The sequence below is a fragment of the Pan paniscus genome, chromosome 7 (assembly GCF_029289425.2).
Source record: "Pan paniscus chromosome 7, NHGRI_mPanPan1-v2.0_pri, whole genome shotgun sequence".
NCBI lineage: Eukaryota > Metazoa > Chordata > Mammalia > Primates > Hominidae > Pan > Pan paniscus.
In genome coordinates this window covers 74,620,984-74,639,262 of record NC_073256.2, presented here as the reverse complement: position 1 = coordinate 74,639,262, position 18,279 = coordinate 74,620,984, and the positions used below count along the sequence as shown (strand labels likewise).

Genomic DNA, 18,279 nt, shown 5'->3' with positions numbered 1-18,279 from the left:
GCTTGAAGCATCTAGCTTATCTGTGCCTTTGTATCTTCTTTCATAAAATGTAGGTAATAATAATACCTAACTCTTGGTTTTGTGATGCTTAAATCAGTTAATACATGTAAAGATACAGGTGGCAGGAACATAAAATGTACTTAAAAATATAGTTATAATGCCGATAGCCACAAGTCTTTTATGGCAAAATGCTGTTTTAGTCTTGGCTCAATATTACCTAAGTATTGGTACTTCTTGAGGAAAGAGTCTTCATCAAGAGCAATAACACTGAATGTACTCAATTAGCGTACATGTTGGATAGACTCAACCCAAAACTTCAAAGCCTTTAGCTGGCTTGAGAACAACACCAGATTTAGAAAATGAGTTAGAGAAGATGAAATAGAAAGTAACACATTTATAGAATATGCACAGGCAGTGGAGTATTTGGTTCCCTCCACTTCTTCAGTTTAGTTTGTTACAGTCAGAGAAACTGTCCATATTTTAAATGGTTCCTTGGCACCTTAACATGAAAAACATTTGCAAACAAACCAGTGTACTCCAACAGTGGGTGGAGATGAAGAAATGCACAGTGAGGCTGTTTGTTAGGTCTTGAGTTGTTAGGAGTAACAGGCAGATTGGTTGGGGCTGGCCTATCTTTGGGTTGAAAAGAATTCACCTGTTCAGCTGGGCATGGTGGCTCATGCCTGCAATCCCAGCACTTTGGGAGGCTGAGGCAGGCTTTGGGAGGCTGAGGTCAAGAGTGCAAGACCCTGCCTCTACTAAAAATACAAAAATTAGCTGGGCGTGGTGGTGGGCACCTGTAGTCCCAGCTACTCAGGGGGCTGAGGCAGGAGAATCACTTGAACCTGGGAGGCGGAGATTGCAGTGAGCTGCGATGGCGCCATTGCACTCAGCCTGGGTGACAGAGTGAAACTCCATCTCAAAAAAAAAAAAAAAGAAAAAAAAGAGTTCACCTGTTCAATGGAAAAGCAACCTGGGGTAAGTCACTTAACTCCGGGTTCATGAGCCAGTTGACAGAGCAACCAAAACACCCAGCTTTTCTTTTTCCACTTGTACTATTTTTTATTTGCTCTAACAACCACATCTTTCAGTAAGTAATTTCATTCTGTTTAGATAAGTTGTTCACATAATGTGAAATATATTTTTAGGGTGATGTGTGAAGAAATCCTTTGATTCTCTGAGCTTAGTCTCGTGAGTGCTTCCACGTCTTTAGGGAGGTCTTTATTTACGGCTTATGTTGACGTGAATTTTCAGGGCACCCACTCTGGCAATTACAGTTTAGAGGCTGTGAGTGACCCTCATGTTGGTATAACCTTCTGCTAGCAGTTCATAGGTGGTGGAATGAGATGTCTATAGTACAATATTTTTTATGTTCTTATATAACACCATTTTTTCATAGTATATGAAGTATGTCCATAATACCATGGTTTGCACCACTATCAATAACACTATTCTGTTTCAAAAATAATAATTCAGACTTCCAATTCCCCATGTCTGAAGTTAGTCCACCAATGAAAATATATTCAGACCCAGCTCTGTGAAGTTATTGTGTTCATCCATTTGATTATTACCTTGGAAAAATTCTTCCTCTAACTAAAAGAGAAATGCTTTGCTCATCTATCAAGTGACTAAAAATAGCTGAGGATTAAGTCTGAGTAGAGTGATGACTACTTGCAAAACCCCAAATACTGAAAAGTATTTTGTTGTTGTTATTGTTGTTGTTGTTGCTTGAACTATTTGAGAGTTCTCCAATTGTGCTGCCCCTGCGAATTTCTTTCTTCCATCCTTTTCCTAACTTGAAAATTTGCATATGAATTTCTATGCATTTTTAATACATGAATTCGATATCTGAAATATTTCAAAGAGGAGTATTTCATTGTGCCTGTGTATTTTTATTGTTATTATCATTCTTAGCCATGGTTATAGTGACACATGCTCTTTTCAAATATTATTATAAAGTTAAATTTTTCTTAATCAGAAGGCTATTATGATGATGCCAGTTTTAGTCTATTATGAAAACTCTGCACTTTTTCTTTTTTGAGAGCTAAACTCAGAATGCACCGAGCTGTGCCTTCGTGTATTTTTCGTTATTCTTTTCTTTCAGAAATCATGCCATTCATTTAATACTTCATTACAACTGAACTGCAATATGTATACATGGCGTGCAAAATGAGCCATTTTGTTTTAAAACAGATTGCAGATGAAAGGAAACCATTCATTTCTTGCTTGCTTGCTGTAATTACTAGAGCACTAATTACTCCAAATCACTGACATCCAGGGTCAGTAAGGATGACAACAGAAACATCAAAGAAAAGATGTGGCTCGCTTGCTGTGACAGATTTTCCATAGTCCCAGCCGCAGTATTTTTTATGGCTACTGTTTTCCAGTTTGATGGTTAAAAAACAAAACAAAACAAATAAAAACCAAACATACCCGCAGTCAAGATTGCTGAATGTTTACTATTATTTCATTCGCAGTTTGACGGTGAGAACATGTATATGAGCATGACAGAGCCGAGCCAGGACTATGTGCCAGCCAGCCAGGTGGGTTAATTAATCTTCTCTGCCTTGTTTCAAATTGTAATTAAACAAATTCAAAGAGTTGCATTGCAAATGAGTAGCACTATCAGTAACTGCCGCAATCAGGAATAATCATAATTTATAAACAAAGCATTTAAGCCTTGTTTCCAGTTAATGAGATAGAGCTGATAAAACGCCAGAGTTGGCATTTGTTGAAAGATACTACCTTGTTTCCTCTCCAGAACGTCAGGCAGCTGTTTTGCCAGCATGATCTTTCCTAAACAGTTGTTTTACCTTTAGGAAATAAAGTCTTTACAGGTGCAGGTTATTTGTGCTTCTGACTGTAGACGATTTAATCATTATAAGCTACACGTGTCACAAATAGCTTTAATTGTCAATGGTTGGGGCCATTTTCAACAAAACGTAACGTTGGTAACCCAAATCCCATGGCCGGTGGGGCTAGAAGGCTGCTTTCACGGTCTCCTGGGGAGGTAAGGAGTGGGGGCTGGGGAGGAGCTTTCAGGCCAAAAAACATGATATGATTGAAACCTTTCAAGGGCACCTTTGTATACATTTCACTGGGAATAGTTGACAAGGTATTTAATCATGAGAAATGACAACAAAAGTCCAATGAGAATGTAAATGGTTACATTTATAAAAGTAAATGTTTGACTATTTATTTTTAGATACTTAAGTCCAGGTCCTTTAATTCAGCAGAACATTTAAAGCCAAATTATAACTGCCCTTGGACACCAGTATAACGTAAAATATAAGAACAGTGTAAGCAAAAATAAATAAACGAATAAGTGAAAGCAAGGAACAGTTCACAGGGGCATTTTGTTGACACAAACTTGTTTTTTCTAGAATGGTAAAAACCATGGTAGATTGGAATTTCATATGTTAGTAATTCTAAAATAAACTCTTAGTAATGTTCAATGCCTACATATCCACACATATAGATTTAATAACTGGGAGGGGTTGGGGAATGGGGTTGGGAGGGAGCATAAAACTTCTTTTTCTTCATTAAGGTTGTCAGTGAATTAAATCTAATGTATATGTTAAGGATGCACTCTGTGACCAAAATGTCTCATACTTAACTCAAAACAGAGGCAGGCCTGCATCTCCCTGAACTTTGCATTTAGAAGTCATTAGGATTACTGCCTTCTCTGGCAGATATTCTCGAAACTACACTGTATTGTTCAGCTGAAAAGGTCATCATGAAGTTCAAAGATCCTGACTACATTGCCTTCCATTCAACTGAGCTGATCACTCTAAGAATACTTTTGGAAGGCTGAGCTTTGCATTCAGAATTCTTCCTTAACTGAATTCATTTGGCTAAGTAGCCTCCAAGATCCATAGGTAGTTCCGAATAGGACTGTTTGATTAAAAAATGAAAAATGTTACTATTAATTTTCTTCTAAACATCAATCCCAAAACTGTACTGACAAGTTTAGTATTACTATTAGATTAAAGCAACCTGGTATCATCTCTTTGGTGCCTTTAGGGTTTTGAAGTGTAAGGGCTAATTGAATTTGTTTGAAACAGTAGAAACACAAACTCAATAAATGATGGCTGTTATAAAGCAGCTGCTCCCTCTTAGAGAATCATTATGTCCATCTTAAAGAGTTTTGGATAAAGGATTGGAAATTCAGAACATATACATCATAATGACTTGGCTCCTTAGATTTTAAAATTCAAGTACAATGCATAATATTAAGCCCTTACTGAAATCAAACAACTAACATTGTTTTTCTTCATATGTCAGTCAGGAGTTACTAAGAATGTTTTGAATACCAGTGATAATTTGTAAAGAAGAGCCCCAAATACTTTTGTGCTTTTTAAAGATAGGGCAGGCTTGTGAGCCAGAAATAAACACTTAAAAAAATAGTGTAGCATATATGAAAATGTTTTTAGAATGTGCTGTTTTAAAATTTAGACTAGTGTAAGATAATACATACTCTGGAGAAAAATAAACTTCACGAATTACATAAGTTGAATGGCCTTAGCTAAATTTTACACTTAACATTCCTTTTGTTTACTGTAATAGTGTATGTTCAAGAATTCATTACCTGGTATTCTTTTAGGGAATTTTAATCAATTTACCCCTTTAGGCAACCATAAATAAGATTTTAGTCATCCTGCAGGGAAAAAAAATAGTTTTTTCCTTTTCCTACATAACATCAAACATCTGCATAGTTTAGTAATCCAAGACAACTTGCCTCATAGCATCACTCAACAATTATAATTCCTGTTCAATTTTCAAATCAGTACATGCTTTGGGACTTATAGACTAAGTTGCTAAGTAGCAACATATGGCGCACTACTGCTCCTGTGATGTTGCTGCAAGCAAATAGCATAATTCTAAACTTGAAATGATTTTTATAGAAAGCCAATGCTGGAACTGCTCCAGAAATGGAAGTACACTGTAAAAATTAATGATATTCTTTTAGACAGTCCCATAGGGCTCTTTGGCACTATCTACTGCATGCATTCTCTACCTCTTAAGCTAGAGTATACAAATCCTTAAAATGTTTTGCATATAGTTTTATAACTGATAGGCAGCTTTTAAATTGAATATACCACCTTATAATAAGCCTGACAAGTATATAATAAAAACTCATAAGATTTCCATTTTACTCTGGCACCATTCTTGGAATATTGACTGTTTTCTCCTATACTAGCTATAAGTGTGCTGGTCACTCAGTGCTTTAATTGAAACATCATTTAACTTTTTTCTTACTCTGGTTAGAATTGGAACCAGCAATTCAAGATTTCTTTGTGTTTCCAAACCCTGGCTAAAGGCACCTTGTTGCTTAATACCTCCTGAACTTTGTCCTGTTAAGAGTTTGTGGGAGAAAGTGAGTGGGCTAATGAAAGGAAGCCAGATGAGTAGTCGGTCAGAAACCCACTTCTTTGCTATTCTGAACTCGTCATGTTTGATTGAGGTGACAATATCTAGACCAGAAGGATACAAAGTAGTGATATGTAGGATGAACAAGTCTAGAGATGTAACTTGCAACATGAGGACTATAGTTAATAATACAGTATTTAGGGCTGGGTGTGGTGGCTCACGCCTGTAATCCCAGCACTTTGGGAGGCTGAGGCCAAGAATCACTTGAGGTCAGGTTTGAGACCAACCTGGCCAACATGGCGAAACCCTGTCTCTACTAAAAATACAAAAATTAGCCAGGCATGGTGGTGTGTGCCTGTAATCCCAGCCACTCCAGAGTCTCCACTGTGGAGGCTGAGGCAGGAGAATCGCTTGAACCCACAAGGTGGAGGTTGCAGTGAGCTGAGATCGCACCACTGTACTTTAGCCTGGGCAATAGAGCAAGATTATATCTCAAAATAATAATAATAATATAGTATTTGGGATGTTTGCTAAGTGAGTACATTTTAGCTGTTCTTGCCACACACACGCAAAATAGGTAACTGCAAGATGACGGATATGTTAATTTGCTTCACTATATTAACTGTTTTACTATCTATATGTATATCATAACATGTTGTACACCTTAAATCTATACAATAAAATGTATCTTATAAAATATCTGGACGAATATGCCAGCAGGCAGAACAAAACAGAGGGGCATTGGGCTTTCTACCTCAGCCCTGACTTTTCTCCAGAGTTTTCTCAGCCCACTCAGATACGCATGCTATGGGGTTCTCTTATCTCCCGATAAAACTTCAGCCCCCTTCTCCAGCTCCTAGAATAATTGTAGTACCTTTCATAGTCCTTTATATGAGGCTGTCGTTAAGATATAAATGTTCATCTAAATTAAATACGTCAAAAGAAGCAGAAGTCTAGTTCTCTTCTTCAGAACTTTCTACAGCACTAGGTTATTTTATTTGATTTTTCAGTTTTGAAGATGTGCCATGGCTTTCCCCCATTCTTTCCTCTTCTGTGTCAGTTTCAAGAATGTCCTCTTCTGCCGGGCGTGGTTGCTCATGCCTATAATCCCAGCACTTTGGGAGGCTGAAGTGGGCAGATCACCTGAGGTCAGGAGTTCGAGACCAGCCTGGCCAACATAGCAAAGCCCCATCTCTACTAAAAATACAAAAATTAGCTGGGCATGGTGGAGTGCACCTGTAATCCCAGCTACTCGGGAGGCTGAGGCAGGAGAATTGCTTGAACCCAGGAGGTGGAGGTTGCAGTGAGCCAAGATCATGCCACTGCACTCCAGCCAAGGTGACAGAAGGAGACTCTGTCTCAAAAAAAAAAAAAAAAAAAAAAAAGTGTCCTTTTCCATGGCTGCCTGTTTGTTCATTCTGTGTTTTCCACCAGTGCCCTGGACTCAGGGACTCAGCTCTTCACATGCCTGCCTCAGTTGAAGTACTGTATGAAAAGATAAAGAAGGACTGGTCTTTTTAATACAAGAAATAATCCTTTCATACTAAGGAAGAATGAGAAGATTTTCCTGGCATCAGGTTATGGAAAAGCTCAGGTTACTTGATTGAACTAGATTTTTAATAAATCACTTCCTCTTGGACCTTGGCCTTTACTCTGCTAAACCATTTCCTTCTGTTTGGTTCCCCTGCCTTGCTTCCTTCAGTCCCTCCCTCCTTCCCCACCACCTTCCTGCTTTTATTCCTTTCTTCCTTCTTCTTTCCGTGAACAGTTATCCCTTAAGCTTGAACTATTTTTTGTTGTTCATTATGAGCATTATAGTAAACCCTAAATATTAAATGTCCTGGCCCGAGATCATATTTTAGAGGATTCTGAGATTGTGAGCAGTTTTCTCTCTCCCCACCCCCAGCACCCTCTGGAATTCTGTCTCTTAACTTGATCCCTCAAATCTCAAGATTAAAAATAAGAATGATAAAATATAGCAATATTATGTTTTCCTGGAATCAGTTACAACTAAGCATTTGACATACAGTTCCTAAAGTACATTTTGAATATAAAATTGAAGAGCATGTATATATCCAGGACAGCTTTCATGTGAATTTAAGGTTTGATTTCTACCTCCACTGGGCCCCTGTTGCTGATAGCAGCTCAAATTCAACATATTAGTTCATCAAACCACAAATCATCACCTCCTACCTGCTTCCTCAACCCCAATCTTCTCTTTTTTCTTTATGGCTTATAATCAGAAGTGTTAACACCACCTGTTCAAACACCCAAAACAGAGACTTGGGGAGTCTCCCTTGTCATTCTGCCTTTGGTTAATTCCAGATAGTGTTGATTCTACTTTTTGGCCTAACTCTTGAGTCCATCTCCTCTTTTCCAGCTACACAATTTCTGCCTTTGTTATAGGACTCACAGTTTCTCATGAATTCATCTTACCTTCTCTCATTTCCTTTTCCTCATCTTTGCTGCCTCACCATTGTCTACAAGGCTGCTTTATCATGGTGTGTATTTGTCCCTGGGTGGCACATGGCACACTGGCATCACCAGGGATGTCCTTGTCTTGCTCACCTGATTGTGAGCTCTTGAAGGTAGGACTCATTCTTGTTTCTGTCTGGCTCTCCTGTGCCTGGAATAATGTCTGACATATCAGAGGTATGCTGCATTGTTTGTTGAAAGATGAGCAAATCAACTAAAATATTTTACATACATTTTTTAATCACATGAATACTTAGAGTCTTCCATTGCAACAATTCAATTCTTGACCCTGCATTGCAGACATTTAGCAAATCCAGCCCTGCCCTGTCCTTTGCAGTAGGAACCTTTATCTTTGTGCCAGTGCCCTTATGTATTAACAGAAGGTTATAGCACTCCCTCCTCCTTGGAGAATTATTTCAAGTACAAGACTCAAAGAGTTAACATGATAATAAACTAGATAATGACAGTCAATGCTTATTGCAATAACATCATGCTGTTGTTTATCATCAGCAGTGCAATGGTGTTGGAAACAGTAGTGTGCTCCAAATTTCTTTTTGTACAGTATTCTCTCAAATCTACTGTTAGGATTATGTTTTAAGATTTACAAAGAAATTAATGACTCTCTATTTGTTTAACTTCATGTTTTCCTAACGAGAAAATTCTCCAGGTTAGAGTATAAATGCGGTATGACAAAAAGGGCCTAGAAAGTATATTTTTAGAATACTTTCAAAAAAAAAGATATCTTTACTGTGGGCCATAACGTCTCCATGTTGATTGTGACATAAATTTGAACTGTAAATTAAACCAATTCCTTTTGGATTAGTTCCTTTTGGCAGAAATTTCAGAAGTAACATTAACTTGACTTTTTGACCATTGACCCAATAGAATGATAAAGCTGCCATGCTCTGAGTAATCAAGTTAGCCCAACAAAGTCTGGCATCTTAACAAGCCCAGACTAGTTACTCAAACCAGTCTTCAGTGTAACATTCAAATGATTACTCTGTGCAGTCCCGGAGGTATTCATTACAGATAAAATTGCTCTTGTTGCCTTGCATACAAGCTGAGTTTTCAATGGGAAATGAAAGGATGCCTGGAAAAATAGGCCACCTAATTAAGTTAAACTACTCTAGCATTTGGCTTGACATCTTCATTACTCAAAATTAAAAAGATGCTTCACTTGAGCACACAAGTTACTATTGTTTATGTTGTTTTCTTCCTAAATTGGCTTCTTACATGGAAGTCTGTTTTTCAGCATTATATCTTGAAATAGCTTACATATTTCTTACAGTTTATAAAAATGTCTTAATAGCTGTATGGATACTGAATACAGGCACCATACAAATATATATCTTAGGGCTTGGGATAGTCAAACACACATTGGCCTTTCTGCTTATTTTGTTGGCCAACCACATTGATGTTGTTGAACTTTAGGTAATTCTTGACCCATCCAGCCTTTATTATTATTATTTATTATTATTATTTTAGTTGGGCATTGACTCCATTAGCTAAAATGATCATCTACATGAAAATATGAATTCCTAAAAAAAAAGTAAATATGCCATAATATTTAAACTGAAATTCATTTGTCCAGTAAAAGTGTTTTATATCAACCTCGCCAGCGGATGAGCTATTTTAGGAACATTTTAAAACATAAACACATGTAGAGCACACCATCTACTGATTGCCAGTTTCTACTCACTGACACTAATGAGGCTGCTGATGGGTTAAATGTTGTGTATCATATACATTTCCAAGCTGTGGGATTTGTGAATATAAGGTTCATTTTTTATTTGTTTCTGGGTAGGTGTGAGAATTTTAGAATAAATGTCAAATAGTATGTTTTGTCAAGTATTAGGGAAATGTATTTCAGTGACAAAAATCATGAAAATATCTGAATGGAATAGCATTAGTGGTAAAAACAGATTCTCAAAACCTTGCGCTCCATATGGAGCATGGTTTATTCAATAGACAGATGTCAAGTGATGCCAGCATATTTAGGCATTGGAGGGAGGAGTTGTGGCACTACTGCAGTCTGACCAGTTGTGTGGTAGCATTTGATAAATTTTGGAAGCAGCCATTTGGCTTGTTTACAATTATATTTTGAACTATTTTTTTCTTTAGCATGTGAACAATTATTAAAAACTAAATGATCCTTCCTGTTAAATTTTGCAATTACAACATGTTGTATTCTTTTCTGGTAGCGCATAATAAACCTGTCACTAAAGAATGCCCTCCAAAATAAGTATAATACTTCAATTTAAGAATAGTAATGTGTTGAATAATGTCACCTGTCTATGCTAGTTCCATTTCCAAGATGCTTAAAGATTGTTCTAAAGAAACACTAAATTTTCAATATGTCATTATGTTAAGTAGAAGCAGTTTTGCCCATTTTTACTATAAAAAACAGTGGGGCTTAGAAAAGCTAAGGTGTTTTCCACCTACCCCAGTGTCTTCTGAGACCTCCTCCTGCGTATCCTCACCTGCCACTTCAAACACCTTTTAAAAAGTGCCAAGTTTCCCTCTGCAGTTTCAGTTCCTCAGTTTGGGAGCAGACCTAGCTAGACTTCCCAGAAACACAAAGAGGGTTTTAGTGTAATCTTCATCCATATCTGTATTTTTTCTTTCTCCTATGTTCTTTCTGATCTATATTATTTTACAGTTTGAGTGTTTAAAAATGTAACTATAACCCTAATGATTTGAAATTAATTGGTGGCTATCTTAGAAAATGTTCTCCCTACATCCTTTGCTGTTCTTAAATTAGGATAATTGATGCTGTCAGTAGCAAAGCCAAACAAGTGACTTCCAAGGCCCAGCATCAGATTATTCAAATGTAATAGCCTGATCTGAAATTCCCAAGGGTTCCGATGGTCATGATTTGAGACCAGTAACGAAGGCTTTCCTGTTTGCAACTGGGCCTCCCAGCATTTCAGGGGAGGCCTTCCTTCAAGAAGAGCTAAGCCTACTGTTTGTTGTTGTTCTCCAAAATCACAAAGACAGTAACCTTGGAGGAAATGGGAGTGGGGGAAAATAGGGATGCCAGGTGAGACCGGGTCAGCAGCTATATACAGAAATTGCCTTCAGGGAAGCCTGGACTTCCCTGTACTATGGGTGCAAAGTTTTTTTTTTTATTTCTTGTGCTCTGACCTCAATGAAACTTCTTGCTTTCAAAGATGATGATAAATTTCAGTAGTAGGAAGCTTCTTCTTGCCTGGAAGTTTAGGTCAGTACCCTCCTCCCCCAGTGTCCTGAAATAATTAGATTTATAATAATAATAGCTCTCAGTTGGAAGCTACCTGTTTCTGACAAGGAACTAAACAAAATCTATGCACTTATTTTTTCATTTGATCCTTACAACAATTCAGTGAGGATTAGAGAGGTAGAGTGACTTAACCAGACCTCAAAAAGATAGTAAATATCAGAGCTAGGATTCTGACCTTGGAAGGTCTAAGGCTTCTGTCAGACTCCATCCTTGATCAGCTAGGCTTAATTTGATTTTAGAACTTTAAGGACAAAATGTTGACATACTTCAATTCTAAAGAGTATTGAGATAACGGCAATGTGTTACGTGTGTGAGAATACTCTGGGAAATATTAGCTTACGCGAAATGAAATCATGGATATTTTACCATTTCTTAGTTACAAAGCAGTAATTTCATACTTGTGCACATATAAAAGCTGAACAATCACACAGTTGACATTTGCTGTCCCTGGATTCCTTGATGCAGAGCAGTGATTCCTCCCTCCCCTTGTCAGCCAGCTTTTGCCATGCCTGTGCCACCACTGCCCAGTCCTTTCCCTCCACACTCCACTACTTTTCTTGTCCAAGTCCAGGACTCTTTTCCCACCCTAGTTCTCTTCCTTTTCCCTCCAGAAGATAAACTACAGGAAGTCTTTCCACAGAAGACATCTCACCCTCCCTCCACTCTTCCCTAGAAATCCCACTTCTGGGGAACTGAACATCGAGGGTTCTTATCGTCGTTAAACTGGGGGAAATTGTCTTCATTTTTTCAACTATTTTTTTCCACATCCCTATCTTCAGCATAAGCTTTCTTTGTAGGAAAGATCCAGCAAGTGAGATGACCTCCAGTATTTAGAGAGATGCACTTACAATTCTTCCCTGGGAGTAGGATTGCATCAGCATGTGATGAGTAGAAATGGGAGCTGCTTTTTCTCTTTTCTGGACCCCTTGATTGAGGAGGCAAACCAAGAGCACAGGCTTTCTGTTAGCTCTGGTCCTCCGCTAATTTGGCTTCTTTATGCAGAATGTGAGTTTGCACCCAGCATTTGTTGATTTCTACTCAAGAGACAAAATAAAAATGATTGGCCATAAATAGTCATGTACAGCATGTATTTTTATATGTATATATGAACTATACACATGTAATTGTATATTACATGTGTATATGAACTATACACATGTAATTGTATATTACATGTGTATATGAACTATACACATGTAATTGTATATTACATGTGTATATGAACTATACACATGTAATTGTATATTACGTGTATATGAACTATACACATGTAATTGTATATTACATGTGTATATGAACTATACACATGTAATTGTATATTGTATGTGTATATGAACTATACACATATAAAAATATATATATTTTATATACATATAGAAAGAGCCCAACACTGAATGCTCAACTCCATGCTGGTTGCCTGCATATGGCTTAGCAAATAGAACCTAGCCATAAGCAAAAATCGATTTAACACATTTCTTTTAAAAAATAAAAATTTATTAAAACTTAAAGGCTGCACATGATTTAAAATAGTATATTAAAACCTAATAAATTGCAATCAATTGTTAACAGTAAAAAATGTCTATTTAATTTTTTTTGGGATTCTCATCTACCCAACTAGTTCTATAAATGCAGGCAAATAATTTAACCTCTCTGGACCTCATTTTTCTCATATGCAAAGTTCAGGGACGATTTCTTAGGTTTCTTCTTGAGCAAGCATTCTATGATTCCATTTGAGCATAAGTAGAGAACTGTAGAATGTTATCCTAAGGAAATAAGTGGATTAAGTTATTTGTCATGGTGTGGTTTGCAACAGCAATATCCGAAACATCCTAAATGTTCAAAATAGAGAACTGATAGAATAAATGAAAGAACATGAATGCAATGCAATATGCAACCATTTAAACACTAATGTTGATAATATTTATTGGCATGGAAAATTATTCACAGTCCATTTTAAGTCATCACATTAAGTGATAATAAAAATATAGCTAACATTTATTGATTGCTTCTTTGAACCAGTGTATTACTCAAAGTATTTACATGATCTCATTTGTCTTATTTAATCCTGATATATCCTTAATGAATTGGAGACTATCATCATCCCTATTTTATAGCTTTGGAAACTGAGGCTTAGAGAAATTAAGTAAATACATCTACTAAGGGATGAGCTGAGATCTGTATTCAGCATTTCCAGCTCCAAAATCAGAGCTCAATTATCTGACTTTTGTTATGGAAAACAAAAACAAAAGCTCAAAACCAACTAGCAAATATGCACTAAAAAGAATCTCGAAAGACACACATTTTAATGTTTTGCTCCTGAGTGGTTGGATTAAAGGTGATTTTTTTTCCTATGTATATTTTCTAATTTTTTTAAGCTAGTTAACATGGGTTATTTATAAAATAAAGCCAAAAAATATAGAACTGGACCTCAGAATGTACGAACTCAATATGAGAATTGAAAAAGTCTAGATGACTAAAAAAAAATAGATTGCATTATGTATAAAATTATATGCTGAATGATGAAATTAAATACTTCAGTTACCCCTTTAAACATTGAATATGGAAGATGATCTAGCACTAAAAAACATGTTCTGACTAACTTTCAGAAGTGGCTCCTTTCACTTGAATCTGGTCTCTCTAATGATTTGTTTATAGTTTGGAGGGGGAGTACATTATTTGTTTTCCAAAAGCTTGGGGATTTTTTTAGCCAAAGGAGAGGCCCTTATTTATGACAATTACGCACAATGCCTGGTATGAAAATTCCCCCTAAAAATACTGCTTGGAGACTTATGTAGACCCCCAAGCAATACTGAGAGGAGACAAATCCCTTCCCCATTCTGGTATCATTAATGAATTATGGCGGGAGAAAGCCCTGCATGTAAACACTAAGGACTTTCCTGGAAGTATGTGGAGAGAGAGGCAGATAGTATTAGGGCTACCCTGCCCCACCCTCACTTGATCTGCTTCAGGTGCTTAGCCCAGGGTTCCAGTAATCCCTGAATCCTCAAAGCCTCAGCTGGCAAACCCTGACCTCAGGGTCCCCCAGCCCAGGTCCCAGGAAGAGCCAGTGTCAGACATTCTCTGGGGCAGATTCAAGTTGACCTCGTGTTCTGGTGTCACTCCGGCTTTGCACACTGGCTTTTCATAAGTGAAATTTTACCTTACTCCCCAGTTCCAGAAGAGTAGCCTGAAGTTTGCTTTGATTGGTGGGACCAGTCTTGCCCTTGACCTTATCTTAGAGGTTGAAGGCCTGACCTTGCTGTTGAACCTGCATGCTATTGCCTGGACAGCAGCCTGGACAGTAGCCTGGACTTCCTCATTTGTCAGTTTTGTGGTCCTCCCCTGATCACTTATCGCATCTTGGCAGAAGTGTCTGATCTTTAGGCCCTGATATCAGTGTAAATCTGCTTATAGCAATCCCTTGATCATCCCAGCTTCAAGTAATTCTTTTTGTTTACACTCTGATATCACTTAGTTTGACACTTCAAATATACTGTTCTTTATTGAGAGCCTAAGTTCCCATTTCTCTCTTCTAATTCACTATCTTTATAACAAACTGTGTCTTTTTTTTCCTAGTATAGAGAGTTTTTTTTGGACTTATGCAAATAACCATATCGCCATAAGAACACTCACAGTTTTTGAATTCTGGAGGAATTAAGTAATGTAATAAAACATTTTTATCTTTGTTTATAAAATTATACTTTACCAAATTGCTGTAAATTACATATAGCTGAAGAGAGAAAATTTTCTTAAATCTAGAAGACAAAACATTTGAATAAAGGACCAACAATATTTTAAATAAAAGTATAAAAACCTGATCTTGATCAGTTATTCAATCTCATATAATCAACTTTTGTTCTGCTAAATCTCTGAGTCATTTCATGACTCCATCAAATTCTTTATGAGAGTTCTAGAAATTTTATGTAGCCTATGGATCTTAAAATTATCTGAAATTTGTATTGAAGAGAACTTGGAGTCTTTCTCATGAATCTGATTGTAAATGTTTTCAGAGAAGAATAAAAAACAATAATGCTACATGACTAAAACTTAGAATAGCATGGTTAAAAAGCTGATGAAAGCTTACAATTGACAAATATTCAATTCTTTTTATTATATATAACATTTTAAGATAACCAGGTTTATGACTGACAACACACTGAATTTCTATAAATTTATATGATTTTTGAAACATGTACATCAACAAATACCCATAAATGCAACTAAAAGAAGATCTAGTATCACCTATAATTTGCCAGTGTTTCTTACGCAATTTTATAAATAAGCCTGATTCTTTAAATCTTTACAAAATGAGAGCTATATCTTTTGATGTTTTTCACAAACTGTGTCTTTCGGTTCTTTGTATCTCAGATCACTCTTTGCAGGATGCTTACTCATAGTAGGTATATGACAATGCTTCTGTAACAAATGAGGCACTCATTGCTTTTTATTTAACACCAGTTAAAAAATTAATGAGCACAAATAAATGTCATACTTTCTACCAAAAATTTCATTTTGATAACTGTTGCTTGAAAAATTAGTACATTGTGTGTTTTTAAATGAAGATGATTTATTGCTATTGTCTAAAGCATGAAGAAAGACAAAAAAATTGTTTGCAGGATCATTGGCTTGAGCACATATCAATGGCACTGTTGGACAATTCTTGCTGAGCGTTAAGATGATTTATGGAACAGACCGAAGCTTTCCACAGTAATACATTATAGTCTCAAGCTATCAACTCTTGTTCATGCAGAGACAAAAGAATCTGAAAAATACCTACTCCTGAAGGTCTTCTCAAAAGAAATCAGAGATTATATTGACGCAATTTAAACTCTTTCAGGAAAAATCACCATTACATGTAATATCTTTACTTCTAAAGATGTACAGAGGAAGCTTATTATTTTTCTAGTAAACTTCTCAGTTTAATTTGCTTTCCCTTCAGTTCTCTGAATCATGCAACAGGAATGTTTAATAATAGAAGATGAAACATGTTTAAACATTGGCATTTTTCTATCCTTAAGTTTCAGGAATTATGTTACAGATTAAAAATTAGTGCATTATGTATAGTTTGATGGCAGTACTATTTATTTATCTTTCAAATACAGTTCTATATGAGAAACATATTTGACAAAGTTATAACCATAGCCATATTTTTAGTGTATGCATGATTGCATGAATCCATCACATAATTTAAAGATACATACGAGATGATATCTTTTGAATTCTTCTGAGTTATGGGACTTCTTGTCACCAAAGATAAAGTGATCTGTATAATGATTGCAATATGTGGACAGAGACTCACAAATACAATGCCTCTCTGGTAGAGAAACTAGATTTTGAAAAGAGAAGAAAAGGCAACGTTTAAAAGAGATTTCCCATTATTTATTCCTGGTTAGCATATATTAACACTCTCTCTGGGCCGTATGAAAACATGAATTCTCTGTAGTCAAAAGAAAAGTCAGCATAATTAACATTCCATTTCCAGATGTTGTCATATAGAATAAGAATATAGGAACTGGCTGTAGCAAAAGGAAATGTGGATTGCAGAAGGAGAAAATAATGTAAACAGGATACTCAGATCATGGAACATGTAAAGCAGTATGATTAAAAAGGAATGTGAGTATGTCATTAAACAGGCAGGGGAAATGAGATCTTCCAGAATCAGGTGAGAAGTTTCCTTTTCTACTGAAATGGGAAGCTGGGAAGTTTGGACTTCAGGGAAGGACTTTGGCTTTAGTGAAATGGCTGAAAAGGCATCCAAGCAGATCAAACCAAAGCAAATCAGAAGGATCCACTATTACTTTCCCAATCTCAATCTCTTGATTCCATTAATAGTCTCAAAAATGAGCCTCTAATTAGCAATTTGACCTCCTTGCCAAGAATCGCCCAGAGAAGATCACTTTTCTAAGGACACAGCCAGTATGTTAGAAAGTATAGCTTTTGTACAAATTTAAACAGTGATATTCTGGTTCAGAAATTCATTTGCCCTCTAGTTGGGTTGGTAGGAGTTGAACTGTGAGAACCAGATCAGCCAGAGCTGCAGGCCCGCCAGCAGAGCTCCCCGAAGGAGCAAAGTTGTTGGGCCTCTGCACATGCAGTAATTCTCGGCACCTTCCACTTCCTTTGCCACCCTGTTCCCCACCATCTTTTTATTCCTTAACTTAAAAAGTGCAATTTAATTCCGTTAGAATAAAGGTGAAGCCTTAACCTAGCTATTTATGGGGAGCAAATAAATAAATACATTAGGTATGAATGGGTTTACACTTTTCTCCACTATGAGGCCTAATCAATGGCAAATATACTGAAATTCCTTTATAATGACATTGTGGAGAATGGATCTAAGTCTTCTGTACTGTCTACAGTTGTTTGTTTTGTTGGACATGACCCAACCCATGGCATGTATAAATCCATTTAACAGTAACCGTAGCTATATAAAGCCATTGTTTATCCAGAACTTTGTATCTGGCAAACACATATTATTAGGCTTTTTACATATGTTTTTGTTTTTAATGCTTATAAGAACCCCATGGTTTTTAAGCTTGCTGCAGAACCCAAATTAATATATGGTTTAATGGCCCTGGAAGCAGACCTTGTCCATTGGGCTTCAAAGCCTCAATTCTTGGCAACACGCACAGTGGCCATTCTTAACAGTCACTGAAGAAGTCATGCGTATTCTCGCCTAGTCCAACATCTGTCTCCTTCTCATCAGAGAAAGATGTAGCACTTTATAAGCTAAATGTGCGATTACCAAATTTTAAGGTTTTAAGAAAATGACTTGAAATAGCCATTGACTCTCTATTATAGAACCATAGAAATACTCTTGAGGTTGGTAATATTTTGAAATTACTACTTTAATGCTCCCAACAGTTCCCTTGTGGGCTTGAAAAGCTCATCTATTTTCCAGAATTAACCATGCCTCATGGTAGTTCACTCCACTCTAACCCACATTCAGTGGCGCTGGGATCCTGCTTCCCATCCGCAGAGTGATGCACAGTGCCTCTTGCGCTGGAACACAAGAGTCCTGTTGCATAGCTCAGCACTAGCAACACCTCGCGACTCTCTTGTGTCTTGAACCAGGGAGTAGCTTAAGATCAGGGAGAAGCTGGTTAAGTAACAGTAATATAATTTTGAGTTCTTTGAATCATGTGCATCATTTAGACTGCCTCTGGTTTAGAACA

At 36.8% G+C, this 18,279-nt stretch overlaps 1 protein-coding gene across 4 annotated transcripts in view; it reads left to right on the top strand.

Annotated features, from left to right (window-relative positions):
• TOX (thymocyte selection associated high mobility group box) overlaps nt 1-18,279 on the top strand; it is a 305,464-nt gene that overhangs the window by 155,855 nt on the left and 131,330 nt on the right. For 3 of the 4 annotated variants that reach the window (XM_003809058.6, XM_055116574.2, XM_055116573.2), the window contains exon 2: nt 2,478-2,543. The exons of the other annotated variant lie outside the window; for it this stretch is intronic. In XM_003809058.6, the coding sequence (XP_003809106.1) occupies nt 2,478-2,543 (66 nt within the window). The remainder of the gene's footprint in view (nt 1-2,477; nt 2,544-18,279) is intronic. 4 annotated transcript variants of the gene reach the window in all.